The sequence below is a fragment of the Excalfactoria chinensis genome, chromosome 19 (assembly GCF_039878825.1).
Source record: "Excalfactoria chinensis isolate bCotChi1 chromosome 19, bCotChi1.hap2, whole genome shotgun sequence".
Lineage (NCBI taxonomy): Eukaryota > Metazoa > Chordata > Aves > Galliformes > Phasianidae > Excalfactoria > Excalfactoria chinensis.
The window spans coordinates 2,038,946-2,064,326 of NC_092843.1; the positions used below are offsets into that span (position 1 = coordinate 2,038,946).

Below are 25,381 nucleotides of genomic sequence, written 5' to 3' on the forward strand. Positions count from 1 at the left end.
GGCTGCAGAGCACAGGGGCTGACTAAGCCTGCAAAGGGAGAGCAGCAGCAGCTTGTGGTAATTAGAGATTTCCTCCTCAAGCACACTGTGAAGGCTCTGCAGACAAAGGGAGAGCAATGCCAAGCCAGATCCCTGGGCAGCAGCTGCTGTCAGAGAGGAGACAGGAGGTCAGAAGGCACTGCAGAATGGGTTGCAGAGGAAACGTGTCTCCTTGAGAAGCATTACTGATTCCAGAAGTATTGCACCTGGATCTCTTTAGGCCAGCAATGTCCTCTGGCTCAGCCCAAAATCCCCGTTAACAGCTCCCCTTCATAGGCAAAAGGACGAGCAGACATCACGCTGAAACCTGAGAGCTTTGATCCAGACTTCCTTGTAACTTGGGCACTTCATAAACCTGACATCAGTGGAAGTGTGAAGCCCAATCCCCTCCATAATCCTCTCCCTGTCTCTCAATACTGCAGTCTGTAGTTGAAGGCATAATGCTATCCTGTCGTATCTCAAGGATTACCTTAGCATGAAGGTATCACAGTAATGCCAAGGATAGATTAGCTGACCTCATGAAGTCCATTCCAATTCACTTTAAGGTTATTTTCTACAGCTGGGGAAGAAATAATCACCACCTGCACCACCTCTGGAGCCAGAAAGGTCAAAAGGAGGATTTCCTGCTCCCAGGGGACTTAGCATTAAAGCAAGCAGAATAACTTTCCCCACCCCTCCCATAGATTACAACAGACAAGGCTGTCACATGTACCATTTTCATTTGACACACAGCAATTAACAGCGGGAGCAGAGGTCACTCTGGAAGTCTTGACAGTGTTATGGCACGTCCTGGACTGCCACAAACTTGTCATCACCACAGCAGAAAGGCTCAACTTTCACACTGCAAAAATGATTCTAAAGGACATTATAAATGAGTTTGGAATTATCCCGCTCTACCTGTGTTTTCTCCGAGGAAAGCCTCATGGCTTCCATGAGCTTCTCCATCTGGTGGCCTTGCTCCAATGCATTACGCAGCACATCCTCAGTGCTGACCAGGCGGTGCTGCAGCCGGATCACCTCCGACTCTGATGAGGGGTCGATCAGGGAGTACCGCCTCTGGTCTGTCACTGACTTCTCCTTGTCCTTGAGTAATAGAGAGGAAACGGGGATGTGGTGCATTAGAACCAATACTTAAAGAGTATAAAGCTGCAGTAACTCAATAGAACCGTGTTTTGGTTTCAACAGTAGATGGGGTCAGAGCACAGCTCTGTGCTATCAAACACAGCCAGCACTGCTCCAATCTGATCCCAACAGCACAAACGTTATTCACATTTTAACCACTGGAGGACACTGAAGTAACACAGGAATTAGAGGATGCTGTTTTATGCATCTTCTGATCTAGGAATAAGCAGCGAGGGGGACTGATGGACCTTCAGTTTCTCCCAGTAGTGTTAGCCCTATAGCCGTGGATCTAAGCACTGAACCCCCCAACCTCATGGCCAAGGAAGGGCTCTGAGGCTCTCACCAGCACAACCAGCTTCTCTCTCAGCCCCTTGATGTCATCTTTGAGCTTCTGCTCCTTCAGCCGCCACTCAGCCTTGTGCACCTCCCGGCTCAGGTCACGCTCAGGCCCAGGTGAGTGCCGGTTCGCCTCCAGCAGCAGCGCTCTGAGTTCATTCAGGCTCCTGGAAGCAGCAGCAAGAAGAGGTGAGGGCATTCCAGCTGAGGCTAATGCTGGTTACAGCACTCTGAGCACACACAGTACACAGTCCTGCACACTGACCTTTCCTTCTTGAGGAGCTCCTGGCTGATCAGGACCAGCTGCCCTGATGCATCGTGTGTTTTCTTGGTCAAGGCTTCCAGCTCCCCTTCCAGCCTCTTCTTTTCTTTTAACACCGAATCTGCCTTCTTTTCCGCGGTTTTGCACTTGTTTTCCAAAGCTAGGAGAAACAGAGGACACAAGGGGGAAGAAAAGTTGCTTAGTCTTTCACTTACTTTTACTTTTCCCTTTCCCAGTTCTCAGTCTTACATACACAGGGCTGGTAAACTCTGGATCTGGCCCCATTTAAGGGGATATTTCAGAAACATCACGCCAAACTCCATTTGTTTCTCTGTTTCTTCCAGTGAGCCCAAACCCCTCCTTGCTCATGCAAATGGCTTCTGCAGAAGAGAAGGCTCTGGGGAGACCTCATTGCAGCCTTCCTGTACTTGAAGGGAGCTTACAAGCAGGAGGGGGACCAACTTTTTACAGAGTGATAGAGACGGGACAATGGGGAATGGCTTTAAACTAAAAGATGGGAGATTTTGGTTAGATGTTAGGAGGAAATGTTTTACTCAGAGGGCTGCAAGGTGCTGGCAGAGGTTGCCCAGAAAGGCTGTGGGTTCCTCATCCCTGAAGCCATTCAAGGACAGGTTGGATGGGGCCTGGCAAAAAGTCCATGCAGGGTGTTGGAAGCAGATGATCTTTAAGGTCCCCTCCAACCTAATCCATTCTATGATTCTATCATTTGTGTTCTCTTGGACTAGAGCTCTCAAATTTTTACCAGCAACACCCACTAACAGTGCCATGTTTTATGCCTGTTTTTGAGCACCTGGCTCTTATTCAACAGAAAGATGAAGGATGAGCAGAGAAGCACCTTGTTCCCACCTGCACTGGATTAGGGAAACTTACCACTTACTTGGGCCCTTAGGGCTTCAGTCTGGGACACCAGCGAGGACACCTCATTGTCTCTTTTACTCAGTTTATCTTGAAGGTCTTCAGTAGGATGAAAATAAAAGACAAGGATTAGAAGCCTAGAAACCCTTCTGTGTAATAGAAATATCTACCATTAACAGTGCCCTTACAGAAGCACAGTACACTCAGTGACCGTGTTTTACCTCTGTAAATGGGATGGAGTGAGCCCATTTCCCCAGGTCTGTCCCCAACCTGCACCACCTACATGGTGAGTGCAATACAAGAAATGAAAACCTCCACCTCTGCATTGGCTCATTAGAGGGGGCAGACAGCAAATGCTATTAGCAAAAAAAACCCCAAAGAAATGACTTCTTAAGCTCCCTTCATGTAGCTGCGCCTGCAAGAGCAGAATGGCTGAGGAAGGGATGGAACGTGAGTTGCTGGAACGTGTTGCTTCATGACATACCTTCCATGTTCTGCTTCATCCTTATCTTCTCTTCTGAAATGTCATTAGTTTCAATCATCTGAAATAAACGTAGAACACGAGATATAAAACAGCCCTTAACTCAAAGCAAAACTAACAACAACAAAACCCCATCCAAGCAGCAGAAGTGGGACTGGCACCCAAGTTTGGATGCTTTATGGTCGTCCCAGAGGGAAATAGACTTTTGTGGTGCTGCTTTTCCACTTGGGTACTACTGGAGGTCTCCTGATCCAGCACCCCTCCTTAAAGCTGTCACCCTTTGGGATGACTGTTCATGTGTTCTCATCAACACTTCAAGACTGCCCCTGTTTAGAAAAATGTACAAGGATCTCCATCTCATCTGCAACCTCACGAGGCTTAGACAATGGCAAACACTTCCCTTGGGTGCAGATGCACTTTCTGAAGATGACAACTTGGAATAACACAGCACACAAGGACACAACGTTCAGGCTGACCAATTGCTGCAGCCACCGCTGCTGAAAGCCCCAGGGTCAGCCCCAGCAGCTCATGCACTCTACAGGAGTCAGCCTGAACAGAAGCAGGAGCTCACCTGAAGGGGAATCACATTGCCTGATGTATTTCTGGCACAGAAAACTATTTCACTGCTCTGTTCTCACTGTCAGACATAGGAAAGACGGCACGTTCACAGTCACGAGACATTTGTTTGCTCAAAATATTTGGATAGCTAATACTACAGTCACATTAAATTAACTAAGATGTTTTAAGATAGAATTTATTCTATGACACTCAAAGGCTTCCATCAGTGCATTCCTTCCCAAGTTTTCCTGATTTTAATCGACACACACTTAAAAAATAATTACTTCAAGACTCCCTGGTTCTAATCCAATACCAATAAAACTCCCCAGAGCCCTCTCATTTGTTTAAATGGCTCTGGAACAAGCCTCAAGTTTCTTTTGCATTCATTCTTGTTTAAATTTTGGCTATAATATGCGATGCACTGTAATAACAACTCGCTTTTCCCAGGGCCACAGCTGTACTTATTGCTCATGACCATCTTTACTAGAGGAAACATGTTGAGTGAGCCTTGAAGCACCATTAATGCTGCAGATCCCTCCTCAGGCTTTTTTCCTCCTCTTCAGTGGAGGATGTCTTTCTGCAGGCATGAAGCTCTGACTTGGCCAGTGCTAATTCATTGGCTTCACTTTGTTGCCTAGTGGTACAAATGATTTCACTGGGGTTGTTCACGCTGGCAAATTAAAAACAGACATTATATCCACTTCATTGGCACCTCCGTCTGGAACAGACTACGTCTCCTGGTAATAGATTTCAAATGAATGTTCTCAAAACGTGCACATTTCATGGCTTATTTTCCTTTTCCTCATCCCCACGTGGACAAGATCAAGTTGGCTGCTAGCTCATTTCTCATGCCAAAGCCAAACACAAGCAGAGGTCCTGCTCTAGGGCCATGGGTGGCATCCTCCCTGCTTTACTCTAGTGCAAAGCCTGTGAGTGAGCCACATGCTTCACAATACCAATGCTTTTATCCCCGCCTTCCTGGGGAGGCTCAGGACTCTCATTCAAACAGGCATTTTATTTTCCTGGCCTGAAGCCATTCTGACCCCTGCTAGCAGCTCTCCCACTATAATCCCAATAAATCACAGCATTTCCTACATCTCCCAAATATGCCATGAGGCCATGCTGCTTCTCTTCCACCCGCCACACCAGCTCAACCCTCCTGAGGCTCTCAAACCATACTCCACGTCCTCCCTTAGCACACACAATGCTTCTTTCACACTATCCTCCACCTTCCCCTAAAGGACATTGCTCCTGCAGCCTGTTGCAGCTCCTCAGAGGACAGCAGATGCACAGCAGAAACGATGCCTTTTCAGCTAATAGTGCTGCTTTCTCAGAATGAGCACCCCTCCCTGTCAAACCACGACAGCCCTGTTCTGCTATCACAACACTAACATCACTTCAAACCCAAGTGTGGCCCACCTGCTTTTGACTCTCACTTTCTATACCAGCTTTTGTGGATGGAAAGCCCCCAGAATGGAGTTGTAGCACAGAAACAGCATCATCAACAGAAAGTAAAACCACAGAAGCCTCAGCAAGCTGCACAAGACAGCAGCTGAATGCTACTCCTAGGAACAGTTATGAACAGTGATAACAACTAAGCAAAGTGACCCAAAAGTCATACATTTGCATGCTGAGAAGGATGTAAGGCTTCCATGGACTGCAGCTTGTTCTCTAAGACAAGCACTTTTTCCTGCAATCTGTGGATCTCCTGTTTGCTCTGGGCTTCTGTTTTCTGTAGCGTTTCATAGTCCAACATCTTCTTCTCAGCTAAAGAAATCTGCTCTTTCAAGAAAGCTATTGCTTGTGTCTGATCTTTGTATTCGCTGTGAAGTTTCTCCAGTTCATGCACCCTCAGCTCAGCATCCCGACACTTGTCCTTCACATCTTGGAGCTCGAGAAGGTGCTGATTGCTTTTGGTTTCCAGTTGCATTTTCCAGTTGCTGTTACTTTTTTCCACTTCATCCACAGCCTCCTGCAGCTTCAGCTTGAGGCTCTCTTTCTCCTTTATGTGAACAGCTGTCTCAATGTCATGCTTTGCCTTCAGGTTCTCCAGCTCAAGCTGGTGTTCCATCTTGATGCTCTCTACCACCGCCTTCAGCTCCACGATCTCCTTGTGCTGGGTGTCAGGGCCTGTGTTCAGTGTGGCTTTAAGGTCCTCCAGAGACTTCTGGTGGTCAGAAGCTAACGTGTCCAGCTTGGATTTCCAGTTGTCCATCAGCCCCATATTCTCATTGGTGGCCTGTTGAACCTTATGCTTTAAGTCAACAATTTCTTGCGAATACTTCTCATTGACGGCTTTCAGCTTCTCCATCTCCTGCTGGTACTTCTTTAACGTCTTCTCATACTTCTCTTTCAGCTGGCTGCTCTCCTTCTGGTGCTCCTTGTTGGCAGACAGCAGCTGATCCCGCAGACGAAGTGCCTCAGACTGCAAGCCAAGGCTGTGCTCGGGGGTCTCTGCCTGGTGTGAGCTCCGTAAGCACTGCCGCAGCTCATCCACCTCACTGCGCCTCAGGCTCAGCTCCTCCTCCAGCTGCAGGATCCGGGACTGCTCAGCCACCGTAGTGAGCTGCAAAGTGACAGAGGAGACAAAGTCAGCACCCACTGCTCATCGCTGCACCCATCCCTTTAGGGAATAGGGCTCGGAGGACGTAGATCCAAAGTACATTAGTCAAAACTCAAAGAAAAGGGGAAGGAAACCCAGCACCCTCCAACCTGAGCATAGTTTTGCACCAGGGTAATTGTCACCAATAACTGATAGCTACATCTTTGGGCCAATCACAGTTTGCTTTTCTAACACGAGCCACTTATTTTCAAGACAGAAATACATACCTTTGACAAAACCCTTCAAAATTTGCAAGAGAGCAGCAACCAGCAGTTTATGAAACAATAATGTCCTGAAAGGCCATTATATTTCCAGGCCAGGCACCTTGCCAGATGATGCACAGAGGAAATGTGACTGCACATGCGGGAAGACCACAAGCATTGAAACCAGCATTGAGCACACCATGTTTCCATTCTTGCTCAGCAAAACCTTGGCCTACAGACCCCACCTCTGCTTGTCATTTGTTTACCCTGGTGTAAAAAGGAAAAGGGTTTTTATGCGTGAGTTCTTGTTAGAGTTTGTCAGGAAAGCAAAAGTAAGGTAGAAGGCTAGAGGATGTGGGACAACAGATCTAACAGGGAGCATAAGGCCTATGGATCAGTGCCATACAACATGAACACAACCAAACGGGGCAGAAGTGCCTGCTGACCACAGGGAGTTGGGTGTGCTCTGGCAATTGATGTAGAAGAGGAGATCGGACCAGCTGAAATATTAGGAAAAAGCAGAAGAAACAAGGAAACCAACTGAATCTTCCAGTGTCAGAACAACTCCATTTCATCCACTGTATCCCCCCAACCGCCAGCCCAAAAGGACTGGGTAGTTTTGCTTTTAGTTGGCCAAAGGGACACTCAAACCACTTAGAAACCATTTGGAAAACCTCGCAGTTGTGCTTTCAGCTCTAACTAAGCCATTGCTGAGAAGCAGGCTCACTGCAGTGAGTTGGCCACTTCCCACACCACGCAACAGCAAGAAAAAGATCTTTCCACATCTGGCAGCTGTCAGGTTGGATATTGGGAAGAAATTCTCCTCGGAAGGAGTGGTTAGGCATTGGAACATGTTGCTGGGAGGTGGTGGAGTCACCATCCCTGGAGGTGTTTTAGGAAAGGGATGTGGGTTACTAGGCAGTGTTGGTGGACAGTTGGATGAGACGATCTTAGAGATCTTTTCCAACCTTAATATGATTCTTTCAGGACTGGGTGCGTGGTTCACATGGGAAGTACATACATACGTTGCTGGCCAAGGATTGGAGCTGTCCCATTTGGCCTCACCACCGCTCTTTCATTTCAAACTACAGCTCCCACAGCTGGAACGGGGACAAAGGGAATGCTGATTGCAATGTTATTTCCTATTACAGCCTCTGGGCAGCATGAATTGTGCAGGGTTGCAGGTATTATTCGAGCATGTTAATTGAATGATGAGTTGTGAAGAGCTCATGGTCAAATGGTGGCATGGGGCAGAGAAGCAAGCTCAATCTGGGAAACAAGTCCTCCCCGCAAGAAGCCAAGCTAGAAATCAGACAGTGCTACCATTTCCAGGGGGGAGAGAGCAAAGAAAAACCAAACAAAAATTGGGGATGCCTACATTCAAGCCAAAACCAATCAACCACATAAACCAAAATGAAACCCAAAGCAGTATCACGAGCATCAAGGTGGGGGCAAGCGCTGTTCTGCAGGCAGGGTAAGTGGGAGTGGATTACCCTGGTGTCCTCTAATTCTCTGAGGAGTTTCTCAGCCTGTGCCTTCTCAAACAGCAGGCTCTGCTCGAGCTCCCGTATTCGGGCATGCTCCAACTGCGTCTGAGTCTGGTCACACAGGGGGGAAAGGAACAGTAGAGATGGGGAAAGGGAGGGGAAAGAGAAGGAGAGAGAGGGAAAGAGAAGGCTGCAACATCATCTCTGGCATACAGGATAAGGAAAGGTAGTTCATAACAGGAGGAGAATAAAGATCCAAACAAGCAGGAAAAATCCAACCAAACAGAAAATGGTCACTGTAGGATTTTACATGGTACTCATAGCAGCTATTCACAACAAAATGCAACCCAATAGGAAAACAGCCCTCTGCATTAAGAGTATGCTGAAGGTAATCCCTAAACAGAAGTCCAACTGCTGCAGACCACCAGTACAAGACTCTCCAAGGTGGTCTGCAGCACTACAAAAAGCTTTTCTGCCAAGTTTGTTTTCCCTGCCATTGCCTTCCATCTCCCAAAGCACTACAACATCAGCAATGCCAACCAGGACCAAAAGAGGATTGAAATCATGACCATGCTTCAAGGCTAAATGCACAAATCCTCCCACTTTATTGAATGTCCAGATATTGGATCCATAGCTCCGGGTGTTAAAAAAAAACACCTCCAAGCTGTCCAGCAGGGCAAATTCTAGAGCCAAAAAACACAAGGAAAGGGGGAATCACTTCTGAGCATCACACCTGGTGCTCATCCCAAAGGGACTGATGGATCATTGACCCTTCTCTAAAGCACTGGGAGGAAAGCAATCAGCTCAGCCCAGGACCAAACCCACTTCATTCCCCACTCACTAGGGAAGGAACTGCACTTTGCTGTCCTTTGGCAGAGGTCTGCCATCAGGGCACTGGGGATTTACATTCCATCAAACATTATTCTGCTTATCTTTTGGAAAAAGAGAAGCTTATACCAAGACAGTCACACCCACAGCAACACACTCCATCACCTACTTTTCACATTTTCCTGTCCCTTTGTTGATAGAATTGAAGCAGGTCCTTCAATTTTCCTGGCTGTTACCAAGCTAGCACCATAGCTAAAGATGAAGAAAGCCCCATAGTTAACACACACACAGAGCAGAGTCTCACTTTCACAGATATATTTCCTCCTGCTTCTTTGCACATACTCAGGATAAGCTCCTAACATCATTTCCAGTTTATTGATTGCAGCAAATTTTAACACATCTCGACAACTCATGGCAAAATCTAAAGCCAGGCTGGCTGGACATGAGCAATTCTAGGCAGCTCCTACTGTTATCAGTGATGGGACCACAGACCAAAGATCAGTCATCACACTTCACACCAAAGTGTTTGTAGCACATCCACAGCCACCAGTAAAGAGAATGCATTGCTCAGAGTCAGGTAGGAATTACCACATTCTCAGTTCCCAGTTTGGCCCCCACATCTCAGTGAGGGCGGTGGGAATTACCTCCAAATCCCCCTTGGTAATGGATTCTTCTTCCACGCGGAACTGCAAGTCCTCCACTTTCCTGTGGGAGGGGAGAAGAGACAAAGTGCAATCAGTAACACTCAGATTAGCACCCTACAAGCAGCCGCTGCACATGGGCCATCCTTGCACAGTAAAAAGATGAGGAAAATAAGGAACTTTGCATAAAAAGTGCAGAGGTTGTACTGATCCACCGTGCATAAATACACATAAAGCCACATACACAAACTGGAAGTGCCTGGGACTCTTCTGCAAAGTCTGAACATAAAAATCTCATAACAACACACAGTAATTTAATCTTCTGCTGAACTCAGTCCTCTTTGTTCTCTTTACTGATGTAATGAAGATACTACGCTGGTAGCCAGATGTAAGGGCTCTGATTCAGTTACAGAGACAAAAATAGCTGTGAGAGTACATATCTAACTTCATAAACAAGCTTCCTTGTCTAAACCTCCCTTAATTAGAGGAGGCATCTGTTGATATTTAGGAAATAGCTCAGCTGTCGTGGGTTAAAGGGCCTCCTGGAGCTGGGAAAATGAGCTGCCTGCCCAGAGAGCATGAATGAACAACTCTCCAGGAGGAGCACCTTCCCACTGAAACCAGCACCATTTCCAGCTTTCTCAGTTAACACACAGAAATGTCTTCATTCCCACTGGAGGGTTCAGTTCTATGTATGGAGCAATTGGCCTCCAAGAATGACAAACAGATCTTTCCTCTCATCCAGAAAGGAAATGCATGCATCATCATATGGGGCCCCTGGGACATGGGGAATCACACACCAGTTTGACTTCCATTTCTCAGAACCTCCACAAGATAACCACACATCACAAAGAGATATGTATGTTGCTTCTCCATGTTCAGTATCAGGAACCAAAAAAAGAGGGAAGATGGTTGGAAGCCCCCAACAGCTTCATAGCCCAGCAGGAGACCAAGGCTGTTTGGCCATCAGCTGGCAGTGGCAGAGGAACTGATGCCCACATTGCACTATTTGGGCAATATCTGCCATTGTCAGCCTGAGAAGTTTTACCGTGGTCCTCACAGGTGTGCCAGCAGTTTGGGGTCCCCATCAGGAACAGAAGTGCTTTTTGTCTGAAGAGCTGCCTGTATTTGGCAAGAATACAGGTCCAACTGCACAACAGGCAGTCTGCAGTAGCCAAGATGGGAGCACAGCACATTTGAAATACAAGGAGACATCCCAGGATGACTCTCGAGTCACTTTGTTGTCCTTACATCCGACCGTGACATTCACAACTAAGGGCTTCATCCCCCCTACGGTTTCACCTCCTCCACGCCCATTCACTCCTGTTTTACCTCTTCTCCTCTTCTAGTTGGTTCAGCAGTTCAATCTTCTCCTTCTGCATCCCATCCACCAGTGCTCGTGCTCGCTGGAGATTCCCCTCTGCCTCTGTGACATACTGCAGCAACAAAAAGAGCCTGACTCACAAAAGCTGGCAATGTTTGAGGTATAGAGAATAGAATCATTTCAGGCTCGCATTAATTCATTACTGATAATGACCAGAAAATATCTTTCCAGAAGGAAGATGTCAGCTTGCAGTTGATTTACCATTTTTAAGCAGGGACTTACACCAACCAAGCTGGTGTTCTCAGCAGCATCTGATAGTATCAAAGAACGCTGCAGTGCAGCCACAGCCAAGGCCAGAGAGGGTGGCTCAGGGCACTGTGCTTGCTTCCCACTGCATTTCTGCACTCAGATGCATCAACCCACCAAACAAACTACCTTCTGTCCTTGGTTTGGCATAGCCCTGTTTCTGCTCCTTCCTTGGAAAAGGGAGAGAGCACGTGATAGTGGCAGGAACGGAGAAAGCCTGCTGTGTGGGAAGCTGCCTCCATACGAAAGGCAGAAAATTAGAGCCTAGTTTGCATGTTAGGTATCATGGAACAGCTTGGGTTGGAAGGGACCTCACAGCCCATTCAGTTCCAACCCCCTGCTTTGGGCTGGGTGCCCCCCCACAAGCTCATGCTGCCCAGGGCTCACCCACAGCTTTGGGCACCTTCAGGGATGGGGTACACACAATCTCTTTGGGCAGCAGTGCCGGGGCCTCAGTGCCCTCTGGGCCATCCCTTCTCCTACCTGCTCATGTTGGGCCTTCATGATGGCAATCTCCTTCTCCACCTCACAGATGTGGCTGGTGGCTTTGGCCACCTCAGCCCGCTCCAGGTCACGCTCTGCCAGCAGCTGCTCGATGTGCTGCTGCTTCTCCTTCAGAGCCTCCTGGAGAGCCGTGGTGCCAGAGATTTTACGGGCGTAACGAGAGGAGGTCTCCGTCAGCTGGAGAAGAGTTAAAGAGAGACAGAATAAAGCCGTGTTCTGTCCAGTCTAGAACAGCTTGAAGTCCAGGTTTACTGGACCCTCTGGGACCCACAGGTCAGATTAATGAGTCTGCAAAAGACTATGCTACAATGGAAGAACTACTACCCAAACAACATAACATGGGGTGGGAATTGGGTTAAGAAAGATTAGCATGTACTGTACTGCCTGCCTTTTAAAATATGTTTTATTGATGCCCAGCATTGCTGCAGTCCCAAAGCGAGCTCAGTTAGGAGCATCGATCTCAAAAGGAGAGTGGTGTTGTTTGGCTGGATCCTCTCCCAGTGATGGATACTGCACCCTTGTCCCCAGCCAAGAGGACTGCAGGTGCTATGCAGCACTCACTACGTCAGAGCTTTTAATAATATTTCTGCTGCTCTGGTGTCTGCCTTCTTGAGCATCTTCCAAAGCACAAGGCATGTGATCCAGCAGAGTGTCAGCCCTAGGAGCTAAAATGCGGTCACCGCAGGGCTGGAAGGGAGAGCTGCTTAACAGCACACTGCTACACAACAACATGAGCAGGAAGCAATGGCTTTTTGTTCAGGGATCTTGTAACAAAACTTGCACTTGACAGCAGAGCTGAGGTGCAGCCTATTGCGAATAGCACTTTGGACACCAATGGTCACAATTGCTCCGTGTCTGGTTACAACTCTCACATCCGTGGAAGGAGTCCAATTTGTAAGGTCGGAATCCGTATCCCAAACTCCACTTTCCTCATCTCACTGACAGGGAAGGAGCAGCTGTCTCACTGCAGCTGCTGAAACTGAACTCCAGCCCTCCCACCTCGTAGAGCCGAGTCCCACCACCAGCAAATGGAGAGTGGAAAAAGCCACTTACCAACCCACTGCGGCTGGGTCTGCCCCCAACAGATGAAGCCACGGAGCTGACGGAGCTGATGGAGGAGCTGCTGGGGCTGTGGGTTAGGGCAGACACTCCCATGGCCATCCGCTTACTCTTCTTTGCCTTGGCAGGGCTGGTTGATGGAAACCCAATCCGAATCACCTTGTGGATGGGAGCAAAGAGACCGAACTTGGGAGGGCACTGAAAATACCTGCAACAGGAGAAATGCACTGTGTCAGAAGGGCAATAGCATCCACCTCACCCAAGCCCTTCAGAAGGGCATTGCCATGCACTAATTGCTACACGTTTTGATGAGCTGCCAGTAAAGACCCACACAGCTGCTCAGACAGGATCCCAATACACATACACAATGAGAGCACACACACTCCTCCTTCCTTCCAGAAGCAAACCAGACATCCCCAAACCAGCATCTGGGTGTTCTCCACCCCACCTGCAAGAAAGTCACGTAGCAAAGTGTATCCACAAATCATACAGCTCTGTACCATGTTCTACCAGTAAATCTGTCCTTCCAGAGCACAAGGAATAGCAGCTTTCAGCTCATGCTCTGCCCAGCACAAGTCCTCCTTCTCCAGATGTGAGCAGCTGCTTCCCAACTGCATTATACTTGGAAGCAGTCACAGGGCTGTGTCACAGAGCTCTGTGTGCTTGGGAGCCGGAGAACAGCCTGATCCCCATCCAGATGAGAGCAATTTGTTTTCAAACACCTGCTCAACTCCATTTCCTCCCCTTCCCCCCTTCCCCAAAAAAATAATCCTTAAAAAAAGACCCTATGATCCAAAACTGCTTAGCCCACTGTTTGCTGCTAATATGGCTCTTGGGTTTGGAAAATCGATATAGAATTAATCTAGAATGAGGAAAAAAAAGCAGGAAAATCTGCATGGTCTACATGTTTTAAGCACAAGCCAATACTTGGGTATTTACAGCATGGCCTCTCACAGCCTCCAGCAGCTCTCTGCAAATTAGAACCTGCATCACACTGCATCTACCCACCTACTTTTAGTCCAGATTGGAAGTGGTTGCAATTAACCTTTATATATTTCATAAACAGAAACTGTGTCCAGAACACTTGGCTGCAGAAACATCTGCTAGAAAACCTTCTTCAGCTTGAGGAGAATCAGTAAATTCAGTTATCTACCATCAGCTCACCCACAGGGCTCAGCACAGCAAGGATGGAGATGAAATCCTTTGCTCACTCATTTACCCCTCATTACCTTCCCTACCTTAGAACAGCTGTAGCAGCCAGATACTGCAGCACAGAGCCTTGGGCAGCCAGGCCAAGCATGCTCACTAGATGGCAACAAGCACCAAAGCAGAGCCCTTGGCAATTTCTTCCCAGACTGATTCTGGCAGGATGAACTCAAAGCAGTATCAGGAACACGGAGCGGCCATGGAAAACATTGGGAAGGCAGTCTAAGGGGTGCCTGCATACCCTGAGGGAGTTAGGTTTATTAAGAGGGCTTTCCTCCAAAAGCCTGCTGATGAAATCAGCGCATGTTGGCAGCTGCCAGCGAGGCATTTTTCACTGCTGTAAAACCAGAAGGTCAGATGAAAGCTCAAGGGATGAGCATGGGAATGTGTTCGATATGCTAGGAGATGTACATCATTGGCAGGGATGCATGGGGTGGGGGTGCCTTACAGATCCCCCTCAATTTCCCCTCTTTAATCAGAAGCTCTGAATTCACTCCAATTCCCTGACCCTGCCATGGAATCAAGAGCAGGAAGGAAGCATGAAGTGCAAGACAAGAGACATCTTGCAAACATGATACACAACACAGCAAAATAAAACCATGACAAAGCAGTTCCAGAAGAATGATGGCCTTCAAAAACTGGGCTTTCCAAACCCAGAAATAGAGGTGCAAGGACAAGAAGCAGAGAGCACCCTGACCAACTCACATCTGCCTTCCACACATCCCCTACGCACAAAGACAATAAATCATTTCCTGACAACCTGAAGATTAAGCTTAGAGATAATTTATTTTGCATGATAAAGAAAGCAGGGCCTTGGATCTACTCCATCACATTGATTCTTTTCATTTGAGAATAGGCTGGAACTCAGCCATCTGCTGCCAATCATCCACTGCTTTCTTGTCCTGCCATTGAACAAGGCAGCGTTTCTCTCATTTTAAATGAGAACATATGACTGCTGATTCAACACAAGAAACCTTTATTACAGAACCTGAGGTCTAACAGCAGAGGAACTCACAGTTCCTGAGCTGTTTCAAAGTTAAAGCTCACTTTTAATGTGAGATTCCCTTAAGAAGCTTTGAGAAATCAACTATATTTCCCCTGAAAGGGGCTCATGAAGGACAGGAAATCAGTTCCACCTGCATTGGATGAGGGTCAAAGCACTGATATGTAACTCAGATCTGAACATCACCAAACTCAGGATGTAATGCTGGGGGCACTCCCTTATCTAATTTCCACATGAACAGAAACAACACTTCTTGGGAAGCTTGCTGGGTGTCCCTGCCTGGTTATCTATATACAATAAGGGCTTTTATGAAACAAAAAATAGTGGAAGAGTCCATGGAGGCAGAGGTGGTGAGATCCATCTGCAAACAGCTCTCATTGTATCAGGAAAAATTTCTTCTTGGAACGAGTGGTAGCACAGCTGCCCAAGGAAGTGGAGGGGTCACCATCCCTGGAGGTGTTCCAGGGCCACGCAGATGTGGCACTGAGGGATCTTAGTGGACTTGTCCAACCCTAGTGATTTCATGATTTATGCTACAGAATTAATACAAGAACAGATGATAACCAAAAAGCAAGAACTGGATTCTTCCTCCCACCCCACCATATCCAGCCAAGCATCCCCAGCCATTCCTCCCAGCCCCGAATGGTGTTTGGTGCTATCACCTAAGAGATGGTGGGACCCCACATGCCCAGGCTGGGTTTGGGGTGCTCAGTACCTTGTCCCAGCCACAGCCCCATCATTCTTCCCCAGGGGCTCATCCAGCTCCACGCCACACCACTCTCCTTTGGCAAAATCTGTCTCTCCCACGTAGCGCACAACTCCTGTCTTCGTCCCACCGACCTGTTGGGGATAAACACCAAGGGTTAGAGGCAAACATTGGCTTTACTTTGGTCAGCTAAAGCTGGGGTAGCTACAGAGAGAGAAAGAGGAAAAAATAAAATCTATCAGACTTTCCAGTGTAGATGTCATGAAACCAGAACAGATAGTTTTCATACCAAAGTCTCCTGGCACTAAAGATATCTCTCCCAACTACAAGCAAATCTCCCACTTTCTGACATGCCTATCTGAGAGATGTCAGGACAAATACAACAAGAACATCAACTAATTGCATACCGTCGCTTGTCAGGCCTTGAAGGAGTTCAGCCCTCCAAGCACAGCCTTTTGCAAAGGACAAACATCCACACTAATGGGGTTTCAGCTCTCTGCTCTTTCAGTTGGCAGCTCTGGGACAGGATTTCAAAGGGATAATCTGAGCAGCAAAGCACTTGCACTGCTTGTCAGCTCATCCCCACGTAGGGTTTGCTAACACAGCCAACAGCCCTTCCAGCAAACCTCTCAAAATAAAGATATTTTGTTCAGAAAGAGCTCTGCTTTTACCTACGCACTCCACATCAGTTCCCTGAGTTAGAATGCCACGTGAAACAGGGTCTCATTGTACTGAGGCTGCCACCTGGTTTTCCACCCCCACCACTGAGAAATAAGAATAAATCACACCTTTTGCTCCCATATGTACACTTAAGACTTTCAATGTGCAGAGCAGACCCCGGCACAGAGCAGGTCAGGAATGCACAAAGCCATGTTTTGATCGCTGCAATGAGAGCACGTCTCACTGAGCAGCAGCTCCACCAGCTGCCACTATCTTTACACCTATGAGTTTCATTCGATATTTGTGCTGAGACAAGAAAGATGGAGAAGTAGGAGGGATGTTCTAAGGACTCGAGTGAATCAGCACAGACTTTAAACCTTTCTGGGCCTTTGCTAAGCATGTGTTCAAGGAAGAAAGCTTAATAATCTTGAAATTAAAGCTACAGCCTTAAAAAGCACAGCTCTGCAGGATGGGTCCTACCCTATTCTGTTATATTCGCACAGCAGTCCACGTTGAACCTCCCAACTTCTGGCAAACACACACAGGCTCTCACGGATGGGGAGCCTCGATAGAATTCACCCAACGCAGACACACTGATTTATTCAGCCCTGATAATCTGTTAACACTGCTAAAACAAACAACCCGCTTCGGAAAAAGCCAGCTGGCAGGTTACATCAGCACATACAGCAAATGGGCTCATCAAAACAGAAGCGTTCGTTTCTATTATACCCTTCAAAAAACCTGAAGCATCACCTTGGGAGGAAGATAGAAGCAGTTTCTCAATTAAAAAAACAACTGTCTGTAACTGCCTGCCTGGCACAGCACTCAGGGCCACAAACACACCTGCAGCACCAAGTGTATGGAGCTCCCTTTCCACGCCTCTCTCCAGAGATCTGCTTTTTGACCTCCTTAACAAGATCTCTCCAGTAGTCTCAAAGTCTTGAGCTTGACCTTCAGAACAATGAGAAGCCACAGATACAAAATGGTTCTGTATCCTTCAGAGTGCACGAGAAAAGCACTGTGCAGTCATCAGAGAGGTCCACCCACCTTCCTGCAATCTGTAGTAACGCTGACATCCCATTTTACTATAGCTTTCTCATCAGAATGACAAAAATTGGATTCAGACCAGTATCCCAGGGCTGGAAAGGCAATGATGCTGATCCTCCCAGACACTGTCTTCATCAGAGCTGCTAATGCATCATTTAAACAATTTGCCCAATTAGCACCAGGCCATGTTTTGATCTGGCTGCTGCAGGTCCAGCTCCTGTTGCCTGCATTTGCTCTTTTCCCTTACAGGCTGCTTTTGCTCTCAGCAAGAACCTCAACCCAGGGCCTGTGAGTGATGCACTGTTTGCAACTCGCTGCAATACTGCTCAGGGAGAGGAGGAAAAAAGACCAAAAAACACTAATTCAGATCAACAGGGACTGTTTTCCAGTGTCACCCAATCATCTTGGGACTGTCAGCTACTTCTAATGAACAGCACATGAGCTGTTGTTACTTTACACTGATGCTGGACGATACCAACAAGAACTGGAGCCCACCTTTATGGAGCAGTGCTTCTTGCTCCTGTTTGAGGGGCAGGTTTTACCCAGCATTAAGCTGAAGCAGCCATCCTTTCCCTCAGACAGGAATTTGCTTTTTCCTCATGCTCATCTCAGGAGCGTATTTCTGCTGAGCAGAGTGCTAAAAGCTGCTTCCCAGCTCCTTGCCATTTAGCTCTTCCAAGCACCGGTGGCAGAATATTATCACACGAGACTTGACTTAAAGAGAATGCCTTTAGCAGAAGCACAGCAATTTGCGTCCAGACTCTTCAAATCATGGGAAATAACCACCTGTAAGTACTGGGGAATGAACACACACCAATGGCAAGTGCATGTTAGCACTTACAGGGGTATATCCCAGTCAACAGCTGAGGACAGCACTCCACCATTCAGGGTAAGGTGGAGATCTGGCTCATCTTCAGGTTGCAGCTCCTGACAAAGGGATTTTTATAGCCTTTTTTAACCCAAACACTTCTGGGGCTCACCCATCCCCGCAGCACAGCACTGCTGACACAAGGCATCCATACACATTTATCTTTCAGGCAGCAGTGTGAGAATAATGCCCACGGGATGCAGCATAAGGGGAAAGCCTGCAATTACAGCATCCCTTCCTGAGGCTGCCTTTGATACCAAGTCCACCCACGTTAATAATAGTTTGCCCTGCCATGAACCACTCACAACTCTTATTTAATGACAAATATAGCAAACAGAAGACAAGCATTGGCCAGTGCATTGGCCTAAATGAATGGTTAGGAGGGTGTGTGCATGCACAAAAAGCCTCCAAGGGTTAACCCAGCAGCAGGGCAAGGCAGCAGCTTTTTATTTACGTGCTGTTATCTCTTAGTTTCACTAAGTTCCTCAGTTCCTTCCTAATGCCCCACATGCCTTCACAGCAGCAAGACTTCAGTCCCAGGGCTGACACAGCTCAAAGCAAGCTGCCAGCAGAGCTTGTGGCTGTCTGTGCCCAAGGAGAGAGGCAAAGGCTGCAGTTCCCCTCGCTGGGAGCTGCTGATGGCAAGGATTTCTCACTCAGCTGCTTAAAGGCTTTCTGCAGCTCTGGGCTGGCAGATCAAGGCTGGTGCATAGCTTTGCATTGGGGTGCTAAAGAAGAGGACATGATTAGTTTACTCATGAGAATCTCCTGCCATTTGCCAAGAGCCAGAGGTGACAATACACTGCCAGCAAAATCCACTCTGCAGTGCACAGAGGAGAAAGCAGTTCCTACCATGTGCCTGGGGTGAGCCCAGAGCAGCTTCCCATCAGCTGAAGCAGCCTGCCACCAAGGCAAGGCTTCATCATATCCCACCTCCAGTGCTGTCTATTGCAGCAGCAACTGCAGCTTCAGCCATCTCCAAGTTCTGGCAACATCATAACCACAGAATCCATCTGAGGAGTATCTGGGGCAGCACTCTGCAGGAATACAGTCAATTAGGAAACATCACAGCCCTTAGGTAGCCGTGTTTGTTACTACATTTCAGTATAGAATTGTGCATCCTCAGTTAGGGAACATAAGGATGGCTAAGGGACAGAACATCTCTATGAAAAGGATATTCTTTATTTAGACTTGCTTATTGAGAAGTCACCTCCTTCCCACTGTTCTTAAGCAAGCTCTTTAGGGTGGAATCAGTTCAGCTGCTGAGCTGCCTCCCCCTCAACGCATGTAAAAAGCATTTTCTTAGGGGAATCAAAAACATAGCGGAGATTCCTCTCAAGCAGAAAGTGCTCAAGTGCTCCATCTCCTTTTCCATCCATTCTGTCCCTGGAGAAAGGCAACAAGGCAGACTTGCATTAACGGCAGCACTCGGGCAATTGGCACACTTTGGGAAGCTCCCTTCTTACTAAAGCAAACGTTAATTGTTCCACATTCACCTGCCAGACCTCAAGAAATGAGTTCCACAGCATCACCATGGAGGGTTTTTTTTCACCTCTTTAATGTAATTTTTGCATCTCTGGGAAAAAGTCTGAGCTCAAAAGTGCCAAAGGCAAACATTACCTAATTCTTCTAGTGGAAAACTCCACTGGATCACTTCTAGAAACTGCTACAGTTGGAAAGGCTCTAAGCTCAGAGCCATAGAAAGGCAAAAATGGCTCAGATCCAGCTGATGGCTGGACTTGGTGATCTTAGTGTCTTCCCCAACCCCAATGGTTCTATGATTTCATCTGTTCTTCTCCCAGACATGCAAACAGCTCCTGATATTTCTCTAAGCTGAGAGCTTCTGCTGGTTTCGGATCTGTTCTTTTGAAGTTATTCATTACAGTAACAAAGAACAGCACAACTTCTCTCTCACAACATCTCCCATTCATTTGTAAACAAACAGAAACAACAACAAGAACAAAATGTAAACAAAGAAACAAAAAACAGAAGTCCAGGGAGAAAACCGCTTTACAACACGTTGAAGTCAAAGTCTGTATATTTTGCTGCTGCTAAAAGAGGCAGTCCTCACTTGACCACTGTCCCTCCAAGAATTAAAGGACAAGAGGGGAGCAGACAAACCAATCCACAAGACACAGCATCCCAAATAACAATTAATGCAGGAGTTCAAAGCCTCCTTGGCTGAGGCACCCTCTTTCCAATGCCACATTCTGTCTCACACGTCACCTCCACCCCCATCATCCTTCCCTCGCCCCAAACGTAACCAGAAGCACCCAGGGATGGAACAAATCCCTATCCTTCCCCTTTTGAAGGTTACTCCACCATCAACTCACCAGCACGCGGTCTCCAAGCCTCAGGTCCTTCTCCCCTTTCTTCACAGACCCACTGTCCGACAGGTTGGATCCCGACTCGTTGCCCGTCTTCATGGCGCTGTTGAGGACACTCTCCCGCAGGGGGATGACACGAGTGGAGAGCGGCGGCGTGGCCGTCCCTGAATGCAGGGACAAGTTCTGAGCTGTAAGTGAATCCACGGAGGGGACGTCGCTCCCCGAGCCCTCAGCCACGGGCTGCCGCGTCAGCTTGGATGGTCGTGTGAAAATCCCCTGCAGTGGTTGGCACTCGAAGTAGCGCACGCCTCCAACAGAGCCATCATTCTTACCCACGGGGTCATCCAGCACGACCCCCGCCCATTGGCCCGGAGCAAATTGTGTCTCCCCAAGATACTGGATCACTCCTGGCTTCACTCCGTTCACCCAGACGCGTTCGCCCACCACAAAATCTCCCAGGAAGTCATCGCCCACCTCGGCAGCCTTCGACCCCGACTTCTCAGCGCTGGAAGTGGAGGTGGCACTTTGCTTGTGAAGAGGGGAACCTGTGAACCAAGAGGAAAGGGGTTGGTATGAGAAGGAATCCTACATCATAGAATCATTAGCAATGGAAAGACCATTAAGATCATCTAGTCCAAACATCAGTCCATGCCTGTGACCACTCCAGACACACCTTTCTTTCCTGGAGCACCTCCAGAGACATTGACTCCCCCACCTCCCTGTATCAATGCATCACCACTCTCCCTGAGAATGGCCATCACCTCTCATCCTATTGCTGTCACCTGGGAAAAGAGGCCAACCCCCCCCACCTTACCACAGCCTCCTTTCAGGGAGCTGTCGGGAGGCAGCTGAAACACCAGCAAAGGGCATTTACAGAAAGGAAACATCTGGGAGCACAGCTCAGGTTGCACATCTACATCAGGCAAGGGTTAGAAACTCAGCAGCCCCATTAACTATAACTCTTCCTCGGCAGAAAGGCAGTTTGAACTGAAATCTCTACGCGCTGCCCAGTTTCTTTATCTCACATAAAATAAAGGACAAACTCCATGTCATCATCCCCCTTTACAATATGCATTTATTCCCAGTTCCATTACAGCACTGAAGGATACTTCACATGGCAGCGTGAATAAGCTCAGCAGAACAGGAGTGTTGGGAGGTGCTTAAAAAGGGGAGCCAAGAACAATTCCGAAGTCACCTTTTTATCCTAAAACAAAAGTGGGCGCTGATGTTTTAGTGAACTCTCCAGAACCAGAGGTCTGTATACAGTTAACCCAAGCACTGAGTGTCCCTCTGGAGGACGTTAATAGCTCCCATGGGATCTGACAGCAGCCTTTGCAAATTACTTGCTTTTCCCAGCTGCTGCCATGCCCTTTGCAGAGCAGAAGCCAGCAGTAAGCAGACACCTGGGGTATGTTTAATATAAGCAGAGCATCTATAAACAGGAAGCATCGATAAACTCCTGCTAGCACAGCTCCTCCAGGGCAACATTCAGTGTGCAGAAGTCAGACCTGCAATAGGGAATGCTCTTATTTACATCAGCTGCTCAAGCTGAAGTCAGAACTCCAGCTATGCTTTACTGGGAGAAGGAAAGCTGCAGATGATGATGGAAATTCACCATCCCCAGTAGTCATAACCAGCTTATCTGGGGATGGCCAAACTTTCTGTAATATGATTACAGAATCATTAAGGTTGGAAAAGATCATCCAGGTCATCTAGTCCAACCATCAACCCATCACCACTGAGCCCAATAAACCATAACCCTTAAGTATGTGGCTGTACCTGAAGCAGCAACAACTCCAGCAAACAAGCTAGCAGTGACCCTACACTTGCTGACCCAAGTGACAAAATCTACTGCAAACATTGTCCTTTCAGCCTAGATCCCAGAGGAACTAAAATAAAGAGCATATGGACTTCATTAAAGCTTCCCCAAGTCAAAATAGGGGGGTGGGCAACAGCTGTTGGACAGGACAGGCAAAGAAAGTCTAACAGAGACGATACAAATGTGAATGCTTATCTGAACTGTGAAATTCATCCAGCCTCAGCCATCACTACAGCTCAGCCAGCACCACTTCCACAGCTCTTGCCCAAGTAATGGGTCTGACAGATCAGCTCAGCTCCTGCACAGCCCAGCAAACACAAAGCTCTCAACCCAAAGTAATTTGAGCTGTGCTGGAGGTCTGATTGCAGAGGAAAGAACAGAGCACCGGCACCTCAGAGTTGGTATAAAAGTCTTTCAGTTTAATACCTAGATATGGCTGCAGCATTTTATCACCACAGCCCTTCAGAATCACAGAAAGGAAGATTCAGCTGCCCCAGGGCTGAACAAACACTGCAGCACAACTTAATCTGCATCCAGAACCACCCATTGGAGCAAATACCTCCAAAAATCATCTCGGACAGAAAAAAGCAAAGTGGGAGTTTCCATTGGACTCCTGGTCCCACACAGCATTCCAATAAAGGAAATAAAGCCAATGTTTTAGTGGGACTCCCATAGACTTTGTTCATTTGAGTTGCCTGCCAAACTGCAGCAATTACAGCATCTTGGGAAAAGCGTCTAATTACAGGTTTCTGAGGAGAGCTTGCACTCAGAAGCATTATGATCCAATAGCACAAGGCTATTTCAGGAGACCCCACAGATTTTGAGTACCTTCTGCTCCAACCCTCCCACCAGCAGTTACCTTATGGTGGTAGAGAAGAAATTCCTCCTTCTTCGCCCCCAAGGGTCACTGCCTCCCTCTCTGCTGCTCCATCCAACACCAACCTCAGGACAGACAGCAGCTCCTGCCTCTCTCTGCTCTTAGCAGGCTCTGAGACACAGCACACTGTGTGGGATCTCCTCTGCTCCAGCTTTCCAGCCCTATTGTGCTCATTAGTCAAGCTCATTCTTTTCAATTTAAATGGTCTTCCTGTAGGTCACAGCTTTCAGGGCTGAACAACAACTTAGAAATCAAAGTCAGACGCAGCTCTGCTGAACGCACATCTTATCCAACTCTAAATCTCAGTTTTCCCTTTTGCTTTTGTAAGGCTAATGCAGCCCTGCAGCAGCCCTTTCTGTAAGCTCCTCCCGTGTCAGGGCTGATGCTGACCGGACACCCAGTGCTGGTTCAGGCACAGGAGCCAGACAGACTCCTCTGAGCTCAGCAAAGGCAAGGTTAAAGGTTTGGATCTGTAGTTTCAGCCTGCTCACATGGCTCTCATTACTGTGCCAATGAAAGCCATGTGCCTGAAATCCCCAGAGCACTGTACAGGAGCAAGAAACCCATTTCAAACAAGCTCTGCTCCTTGCTTTCTGTTTCAGCTTTCCATCTCCCTCCAGCATCAGCAGGAATAACCTTTGCAGCAAGATCCCAATGACATATACAGCTTCGTGCTATGAGTGCCATCCATACCCAACAGAGCCACACACCCCCCAACCCATCCATGTCTTCTGACACTCATTCCTTATCACTGGCTAACTGAAACAAAGAGAAGGGAAACTTGTTTCGAAAGGGGAGGAGGGAGAGGAAAAGAAAAGTAGTTGAGCATGAGAAGCGGCACACAGTGAGCATTTACCCACATATTTCCTACTCCCTGCAGAACTCTTTTGTCATCTCATGGCTCCCGCGATGCATGCCAGGCACCTCGACTGCCAACAGCACCAGAAACTCAACAGCCTATTGTGTTGCCATGGGAATCAGGAGACAGGCAGCTAATTGATAAAATGGAGGCACATTCGGTTTAAAAGAGGGAAAAAAAAAAAAAGAAAGAAGAAATCCCAGCGTAGTGTCTTGTGCCAGGAAGGGAGGGAAAAAGGGGAAAATGCACCATATTTACAGCAGAGCTATAAAGTGCCCCAGAGAGGGCTTTCCTTCAATATTTTACTTGCCAGGGTTCTCGTTGTTGCTTTTGGGTTTGATTGTTGTTAACCACCAGGCAAGCGAACGGCTCTGTACCTAACACAACAGCTTAACCTCATAAACCATACAGCATCCCAAGTGGGAAGGGTCCCATAAGAATCACTGAATCCAACTCCTGGCTCCACACAGGACCACCCAAAAATCATCCCATGTTTCTGAGAGCTATAGATAGGCTATAGGGTGATGGGCAGCTTGCCCTGTGGCTGGTGAGCACCACCAGGCACAATGAGCCATCAATTCCCCAACCAATGGTCACAGCTCAGATCATGGGTGCCCATCCTTTTGGTTTGCCTGGGCCACACTGAGTGGAGAGGAATTGTCTTGGGCTGCATATATGTAGGTTCATTGCTAAAATGCACCACCTCACTGGTGGCAGACTGCTGGCCACGGCTTGGGCATGGCTGGCTTAGAGCTTCCATACAGGTATGGATCAAAGGGCAGTCCAGAGCACCAGTTTTCAGAGACAAGCCTCAGTCCCCGCTGAATACACTGTATGCTCTACCAGGCAAGAAACAAGGGGTCCAACCTGCTGCACATCCCAGAGCCGCCATCTGCACAGCTTCCTTTGGCTCACCGTGGCTCTCCAGGTTCCCACAGAGGGATCAGAGCAGCTTGGATGACACAGAAGTGATATTGTTGGCAGCCAAGTGAATCCCAGCCCACACCGCTCTACCCAAATTCCAATTATTGAGCACGGCGACGAAGCAGCTGTTTCCTGCAAGATTTATCACGGCCTTTTCAAGCTGTGGGATAATGAAGAAAGAAAGAAGGAAGAGATGGCTGCAATGCTTTACAGGGAACGGCCGAGTGCCTGGCAGCGCACTGTGGGAGGAAGCAGCCCTAGAGATTTATGGCTGACTGGGAAACAAGGACTGAAAGCTTTCCAAGTTCAAAGCTGAAAAGTTGGGTCTGTAATGGCCTATCTCACGGGACACGAATGTAAGGGCTGGCATGGAGATGAACTCTGCATCTGGCACCCTGGAAATCTGTCATCCCTGCTGTTCCCTGGAATAAGCCCCACTGGGCACATATCAAGATCT

At 47.8% G+C, this 25,381-nt stretch overlaps 1 protein-coding gene across 3 annotated transcripts in view; it reads right to left on the reverse strand.

Moving 5' to 3' along the window:
• The window catches only part of CLIP2 (CAP-Gly domain containing linker protein 2), a 45,957-nt gene that overhangs the window by 4,885 nt on the left and 15,691 nt on the right, over nt 1-25,381 (reverse strand). For 2 of the 3 annotated variants that reach the window (XM_072353223.1, XM_072353224.1), the window contains exons 3-15: nt 20,452-20,990; nt 15,553-15,677; nt 12,623-12,836; nt 11,549-11,746; nt 10,768-10,871; nt 9,439-9,499; nt 7,973-8,077; nt 5,296-6,240; nt 3,120-3,177; nt 2,651-2,734; nt 1,763-1,919; nt 1,505-1,664; nt 937-1,122 (exon numbers count right to left, since the gene is read on the reverse strand). In XM_072353223.1, coding sequence (XP_072209324.1) covers nt 937-1,122; nt 1,505-1,664; nt 1,763-1,919; nt 2,651-2,734; nt 3,120-3,177; nt 5,296-6,240; nt 7,973-8,077; nt 9,439-9,499; nt 10,768-10,871; nt 11,549-11,746; nt 12,623-12,836; nt 15,553-15,677; nt 20,452-20,990 — 2,936 coding nt within the window. The remainder of the gene's footprint in view (nt 1-936; nt 1,123-1,504; nt 1,665-1,762; nt 1,920-2,650; nt 2,735-3,119; nt 3,178-5,295; nt 6,241-7,972; nt 8,078-9,438; nt 9,500-10,767; nt 10,872-11,548; nt 11,747-12,622; nt 12,837-15,552; nt 15,678-20,451; nt 20,991-25,381) is intronic. The other variant, XM_072353225.1, reaches the window with a different exon arrangement.